At 34.2% G+C, this 8536-nt stretch overlaps 1 protein-coding gene across 1 annotated transcript in view; it reads right to left on the reverse strand.

The window, feature by feature from the left end:
- The window catches only part of LOC118185682 (sushi, von Willebrand factor type A, EGF and pentraxin domain-containing protein 1-like), a 113405-nt gene extending 105169 nt beyond the window's left edge, over positions 1–8236 (reverse strand). The window contains exon 1 of the mRNA XM_085808693.1: positions 8011–8236. Within this exon, the coding sequence (XP_085664819.1) occupies positions 8011–8101 (91 nt within the window). The 5' untranslated portion in view covers positions 8102–8236. The remainder of the gene's footprint in view (positions 1–8010) is intronic.
- Between the last annotated feature and the right edge of the window lie 300 nt (positions 8237–8536).

The following is an 8536-nucleotide window of genomic DNA, read 5'->3' on the forward strand; positions in this document are numbered from 1 at the left end:
CAATTAAGTTATTTTTGCAGCTGCTGGATTTTACGAGTTCCATATAAATATCACCAAATGTGGTCATCGGGAGTATGTTAAAATGAACTCGATTCTCGGGGGTTCAAGAAATCGACTCTTCTTTGTCTTTCTAATCTTTTATTGTGTATATCGTATGTGCAATACGTTCAATTTTCAAACCCTATTCTAAAATACGAACACTCACATAAACAATTTTATGTGTCGAATAATATGCCTGTCTGTGTTCAAATTATATCGGCAGCCTTTCATGCTATCGTCGAAAGGCGTTCTGAATACATGAGAAGAATGGCCATAATCGTTTAGTCCTTTGGAGCGTTCGAAGCCTAACTATAGGCATAAAAAAATTCCACATATGTTAAATATGGAAAAAATTCTAATCAAAAGGGGAAACCAATGTATTAATGATTATCTAGATACGGTGAAACGATTAAATGAAGCATTAGACATCTCTCTGCTTAGGGAAAAGATGATTTCGTGGAGAATTTGGCAAAGGAAATATTAGAAATATTTCATGGAAAATTAGCAACAAGAAAACCTGATTCAGTTGGAATCAAACGTGGCTTTGACCACGCAGCTACTATTAGGTACGTCTGTTAGGCATTGCGTTGCGTTGTTGGAATACGACAAAGCATATGAGAGAAATTTGCCTAAGAGGAAGGTGCCTTCGTGGCGAATTCTTTAAGGAAAGCTGGCTAGTATTCATATTATGTACAAGAAAACCAACTATGAAGCCAGTCCGTTCGCCTGGTATAGAACAGGGTCGAACTCCAGCAATCAACTTTTTAAACCTCTCAGTCACTGGTGTAGTGCATTTCTAAGAAAGCGTTAAGTGTAGGGACTAGTCGCAAGGAATTACACAGCTGCCCTTCATTAGGTCACGATTTAGACTCAAGTAATTGGCCATAAAGATTTTTTCAAACGTAGTGCTTTCGCGAAACTTTATGGAAAAGTATTAAATGTGCTCAGCAACTAAAATACACTTTAAAATATAAAAAGCGTAGCACTGAGAAGGAATTATCCGAATGGGACGAAAATACATATGCTCATACCATACGATAGAATATGCATAAACGTTTGACGGCTAATGACTGACTAACTGGGGCTCCAGCACACTGCAACGGAGCATTTTGATACCATGTAAAACAAATGACATTCCTATGCTAAGACATAGATTCCATACCAATGTGGTTCCGTCGACCCATTTTTTCCTCAAGTCCTGCCATGGCGAGTGGTGCCCACAGGGCGAAATGCGCGAAGTACCTCTTGAACCAAAGTAGGGCCCCCTAGGCGTGAAGGCCATTCTAATATGCCCAGCTAAACATAACATGTGAAAACCCCTCGGGATTTCCTCCTTGGTGATCGAATGTCACAATTCTGGAGCCCCAGTGACCTTTCCTCTTTTCCTTTTCCTCTCTTCTTATCTTTCATTTCTCCCTTTCTCCCATACGGTTTCTTCTTACGGAATATTGGGTTCACTGTGAGGTAGAGTTACTATTCTTTTGTTTCTATTTCACCATGGTGAGAAAACTGCCTACGCGTTTGCGGTGCGTGGAGACCCGTACGACTGGAAAGGAGAATCCTGGTAGTGGAGGGCGAGTTACTGTTCCCAACACGATGCTTTGGCACCTGCTTCAACTGAAACGAGAGGCAGTTAGCTGCCTCCATTAGTGTCAATCGGTTGATTCAATATGTCAGTAGCTTGGGAATAAGCTTTCAGAACTTCCCGCTCTCGGGAAGCTGTGGGGCTTCAGTCTGCGTATAGGCCCGGCTAGCCCTAACACGGGAATCTGTATTTCCTTGTTGAGCTCCATGGTATAGAATCTTTTCTTGGTATGGAATTCTGAAACTTTTCTATTTACGATGTAGCAAATTTAACTTCTTCATCCAATCACATGGAAACGAAAAATTCTGGAACTGTTTAGAGAATACGCACTGCCATGGTCAGCGAGAGCATCGAATTTCCTAAGTTCTTTGTCATGACTGGTCAGCTAGGAAATCTATCACCACTTCTTGTCCATAACCATATTGTGGCCTCAGCTGCCAAGTCAAAACACATAAAAATGCTCCTGTTCATGATCTCTGTTCGTCGAGACGATATCTCATCCTAAAAATGGCAAATATGGACGATTGTTATATTAATGTGTCTCCACATAATTCTGTGACCATATCCAGAGAACTCACTCAGAATACTGATATCAGTCTCTGAGAAAGAACTTTTTAAAAGAACTCGCTCAGCAAAACGTGTGTGGGACTCGCCGATTTAAAATCCATAGGGATGGTCAACTTGTTAACACAAAACATGTTATTCTGACATTCTCATCTTGGTCCATTCTCATCAGCTATAGAAGTCCATTAAGGTGGGTTACCAGAACTGCCCCGTCAGACCTTACATGCCGAATCAACTGCGCTGTTTTTAGTCTTAGGTGATCTGTCATACACATGCAAAAGCCGCATGTCGTGGAAACTGGTGTGTAATCGTTGTTCTGTAACCGTTCATGAATGTCAGGACTGCATTGCCCATCCAAAATGTATAAATTATCATGTAGCTCATACGTTATACTCAATCTAAATAGTCATCTAAATCAAAAGAAGAGAAATAAATATAGCATATTGAAGTTATAAAAAAATCTCCTATTCTGAAGCTAAGAAATTAATTAGCACTGGTTAATCAAGACCAAACGTTTGTTTCTTATGCTGAAGCCTCCAAATCGTATCGGTCAGTAAGTGCCCAAACAGCTCATAATATATAATTGGCAGCGAAATATTTTTAAATCTTTTCCTCCCAAACAGACAACAAAAAGTTCGCAAATAAAAATGCACAGAACGGACAGCTTAAAAAGGAAAATTAAAAGCTCCAAACACAGAACCCCAAGCCGAAGCTCTGTCGAAGGGATTTTTTCTTACTTCATCGAATCTGAGATGAAAATAGAGGGAGGTAAAGATCTTTCAAATCATGTCCTGCCTCATAAAACAAAGAAACAGCATTGCAATAATAAAAACTTCTAATGGCCACTCTCATAACGTGGAACTGTCGTGTCTTCAGTCAGAGTCCTGACGGTATCAAACAGCTCATTTATAATTATAAACCTGTTTGTATTGCAGAACAAGAGCCATTCCTCAAACCCGATAATCATGCAAAGCTTCGTAGATATTCAGTGATAAGAAATGAGAACTCTTTCAGAGAACGAGCAAGCGGTGGTGTAGGTTTACTTACCTCAATTAATTGTCCATCAAGTGTCCTACCCTTGAATAGTCTTTTGCGAGCAGTTGCCATACAGGTGAATATCCGGACACTGATTTCCGTTTGTAGTGTCTATCTTGCTCCAAATGAGAGTGTTGATGAGAGAAATTTAGAAAATTTAATTAGTCAGCCCCGATTATTTTGGTTGGTGATTTCAATGGACATATTACTCTGTGGGGTAGTAGAGATACGTATATACGAGAAAAGCAGGTCGAACAACAGATCCATGACCATTGTCTCTGTATCCTCAACAATGCGGAAAATACTTTCTTCAGCCAACATGGACCACTCGATTGACATAGCCATGTAGGAATTATCCATATAATAGTGACCATTTCACAATCATCATAAACTTTATCGGAAATGGGAGTCCTTCTATCTCCAGTGCACCACTTCATGAAGTCAGCGTTTTTCTTTGTATGCGCAATGTAGTATTTGTCTTTGTATTAGATGTTTTACGAATGTGTAATTTGATGCTTAGTGATGCATTATCTGTTAGTATAAGTGCATGTATTGTATGTTCACTAGCAATATCTGTACCTGAAATGTCTTATGTTTAGATACCGTCTGTCTGTCATCTGCAAATAATATTTTGCATTTCTCAGCAACATTATGAAACTTGCCCTTGTTTGGCACATTATGCTTTTTAACATCTCTGAATTAATTCCCTATGTGGTGCTCTTGGGGTAGCAGGAGGTGCTTATCCTAGACAGCAACGGACTTGGCACAGTACCCGAATAGTCTATCTAAGCCGCCTGGGTGTCCGGACCAGCTTTCACCTGTCACCTGTCAATGCGTGTACAACACATTTATCGATTTTTCTTTCATTCGGATAATTCCTTCTTGGTGTGTAGCTTTTTATGTTTGCTTTTTGACAATGCATTCTCATAGTTGCCCCCATCAGACATATAAAACAATGAGCCCAGGTCTTGGTAAACAGGATGTAACGAAAAACCTCTCTTAAAAGGAGGTTTAAGATTTGACTGAATGCGCCAGGAAAAGAGGAACTTCGCCAGCGTGTGGAAACTGGCCTTGAAGCGCGAAATAAATGTTTCGCAAAAAAAAAAAAAGAAGTTTTGAGCTAGGGCTTGGATGAAATGGATGTGCGGTGAGAAAGGAAGATTATTCTGACGATATTTTAACATGTAAAAATTAATTATGCATTTTAGTTTTGTAAATGAAAAAAAGTTCTTGTGAAGCATCTGATATCTTCCAAAGCTTTGTGGATATGTACTTAGTCGATAAACTTGTTTTACATAAAAGAGGACCAAAATGCTCATTATTGTTGATTAAAAAATATCAGTAGATTAATAAGAACTCAAATAACTGATCATTAAATATTTCTAAGTAATAGGTGTTTAAGATACTTTTATTGAAAAGAAAACTTAACACATGAAACTGATTTTGAGTTATAAGAGTAGAAATGAGGTAAAAAGACACATGTATAAAACTTGAATATTGTAAAAAATTAATGAAAATATAATTTATTATATATGCCGATTCTGAACTTTTTTGAAAAATGATAAATACTTATTAACCACATCCAACAGACTTTTATATAATGAAATATCAGAAATCTGAAGCCTATACTTTTAGTCATTACATTAAATATATACATGAGTTTTATAAACCATCTGTTGTTTGCCAAAGAGCTGACATATTTCATAAATTTTATACATGTTAAGGAATGACGTTCGAGAAGTTGAAGAGTTTATTGATGAGAAAACGAAAAAATATAAAGACTGTAGGGACACTGTAGACTACAATGAAGAGCATTACAAAAGTGCAAATGTTTGTCATATATGTGAAAAGTAAAAGATACCTGATGGTTCAGATGGTAAAAGGAAAGTTATAGATCATTTCCATTTAACAAGAAAATATAGAGGACAAGCACATAACATTTGTAATTTAAGTTATCAAATTCCTAATTTCATTCCTGTAATAATTAATAACTTAGCAGGATAGGGTGCTAGTTATAAAATAACTGGTATGAGGTAAAAGAATGAAATTGAGGTTTATAGATTCATTTAATTTTATGCTATCTAGAATTGATATTTTATCGCAAAATCGTACACTGGAAATGTTTAGAGAAAGTTCAAAATTTTATTCCGATGAAAAATAAAATCTTATTGCACAAAAAGGTATTTCTTTTCATGACTACATGGATATTGAAGAAATATTTAAAGAAACAAGATTACCAGCTCAAGAGAAATTCGATCATATATTAAATGAAAGTAAGTGTTCCGTTGAAGAATATAAGCGAGCCAAAAAATATGCCATGAGTTTGAGATTAAAAATTTGGGTGAATGTACAGATTTACATGTAAAATCAGATGTTAGCAGATATATAAATATTTGCAGATATATTTGAAATTTTGGCGTTGCATGCTTAAAAGCGTATGATTTAGATCCCGCATGGTACTTAACAGCGCAGAATTAGCTTTTAAAGCAACGTTAAAAATAACAAGTATTGAATTGTAATTATAGAGTGATTATAATATGATTTTAATTTCAGAAAAAGAAACTATAGGAGATGTAGCTCAGTGCTGTAATAGATATAAAAAAGTAAATAATAAATAATAAATACATGAACAATTACGATTAAAGTAAACCATTTAGCTGTTTAATGTACGAATAATTTATATGGTTGAGCTACGAGTCAAAATCTAGCCTATGTAGATTTAAATGGAGCAACAATGATGACTGGTTTAATAAAATGGATGATTCAGATGCTAAGTATGCATTAGAAGCTGAATTAAAATATCTAAAATAACTACACGATAAACATTCAGATATGAATTTAGCGGTTGAAACTAGAATTCCAAATGGTTCTAGACAAACTAAATTACTTACAACTTTATATGATAAAGAGCACTATGTTGTTCATTATAGTAACTTAAAACAATATTTGGAAATCGGTTTAAAATTGGGAAGGTTCGTAGAGTATTAGAATTTAGACAGTCTCCTTGGTTAAAGAAATATATAGATGTGAATACATAAATGAAACCTAATGCTGCTAATGGCTCTGAAAGGACTTCTCTTAATTGATGAATAATTCAGTGTTTGGAAAAGCAATGGAAAACCTTAGAGATAAAATTGATGTGAGATTATGCTGTAACAGTGAAAAAGCTAAGAAATTAATTGCTAAACCAAATTTTAAGCAGCGGACTGCATTTGATGGAAATGTAGTTGCTATTCATATGAATAAAACTCCAGTCATCCTTAATAAACTGATCTATGTTTCAATGATTATATTAGGTTTATCAACACATATTTAATACGTATAAGGCTTTAATTATAATATTACGAAACCTAAATATTCGCATAATATGCTACTGCATATGGATGCAGACAGTTTTATGTTTTTTTTTTTTTTTTTTTAAACTGCTGATTTTCTGAAGATACGAAACATATGATTGGTACCATTTATTACATTTATTATTATCCCCCAAAAAAAAGTAACAAATATAATATTCCAAAGTAAATAAGATTTTAGAAAAAATGAAAGATGAAAGTAATGGCATAATTGTGGGAGCAAAAATTTATGCCTATAAAGCAGGAAAGGTTATAACTACGAAGTTATCTTAAACGTGTCACAGTAATCTCTCTGGGTAGCTCTTCAAAAAATAAACAGTGAAGATTATATTTTTAATTGAATGAAAAAATTAATAATAACTATTATGATTACGAATTGAAGAAGGTCTCTTAAAATTTATAACATATAAATGGACATCAGTTGGTGAGAAGTTTGGAGAAGAGATAAAGTAACTGAAACTTATTTTGGAAGTTTTAAAAATGCTGTGATTGTAAATTTTTTTCAATATATCAGATATTATCCGAGTCTTTTATCTTAGAGTGTCAAGAAGAGTAGATGAACATAATATTTGTGCATATCCTATTTGATATCTTATCAGAAAGATTTATCATCAAGAATGAACCCTTAATTTATTGGGATGTCATATGTAGGACATTGTCTGAAAATTTTATGATTTAAAATGCTTCTAAAATGTCCGGTGGGTTATATATTGGTAGTTACATAATTATATGCACTATCGTATTTTGAAGTTTACTGCCTAATAACCAACGAAAACTTAGATCAGAAAATTATCTACCTGTAAATTATTCTGACGGCAAGAAAAATATTCTGCAAAACTCAGAGCAAGCATATGCGAATTTTTTTTAAGTATGCGTATCTTTCTTCCAATGATGAAAAAGAACTTTTTCTTCTGTTTCAACAATTTCATATAAGAAAAGAACTGAAACAAATCACAAATTTTAAAATAAAGCTCTTTACTTTTGTTCTCAAAACTGGGATAAAACTACCATACTTTAAAATTTTTATTCATTCTACTGTGTATGCCTTATGTTGATGTTTTAAGTGTTATTTAGTATGGCTATTTTTCAGTTTATTCTTATTGTTAATAATTAAAACTAAGTTAATAATTAAAACGTACATGCATCAGCATGTAATATAGTGAAGCAGAAAAATAAAAATAAATGTTCAGCAAAACGTAGCAAGAAATTCAATGCAAATATATAATGAAAAAAACTTTTTGTATGTATAATATGTAATGAAAAAACTATTTTAATAGAAAAATCGAAAATAATATGCCCCAACATGAAACGTCATAACAAAGAGAAATTATGCATAGAGGAAAAAAAGAGCATCCTAGTCATAAAATAATAAATACACTGCAATTAAAAAATACAACTGTTGAAAATGAAATAAATATAAAAAGCAGCTCTTACCTGCCATTTCTGCAATGCATGGAATCCGTAACAATATTGCGAATTTTAAAGCTAAATTCAAACTATTTCTTCCTCTTAAGTAATAGATCATTGTTTGCTTGTAGTCATATCATTTTGTTTTAATTCTTGTTCATCGTGCTCTTTGCTTTGAGAAGGTGAAAGATTATCAAACAGAGTATTGCTTTAACTGTGAGCATTTCGAAGTGGTGATACCCAGTAATTGGAGCTGAGCTACTTCCGTTTATTTATCGAAGCATCCGGGAAGCCAATGCGTGTGCTTATGACGATAGATGTCATTTTTCCGCCCCGTTTGTACTGGCGTGAACTCGAGAGACAAAACTTGGGTTACGCATTTACACTTTTGGTCGCCCCTCTTTTCGGAGAAAAAGAAGGAAGGGAAAAAAAAGAAAGAGAAAACCTTTTCGGATAAATAATTACCTTTTTTATTTTGTCATTGATTCGAACGCAGATCAAACTTAAAATCTGGTGAACTACCAGTTAAATAAAAGTTGCTGTTTAAAAATGT

This window comes from Stegodyphus dumicola, chromosome X1 (genome assembly GCF_044657685.1).
Source record: "Stegodyphus dumicola isolate Sdum_Otavi_A_Nest chromosome X1, ASM4465768v1".
Classification (NCBI taxonomy): Eukaryota; Metazoa; Arthropoda; class Arachnida; order Araneae; family Eresidae; genus Stegodyphus; species Stegodyphus dumicola.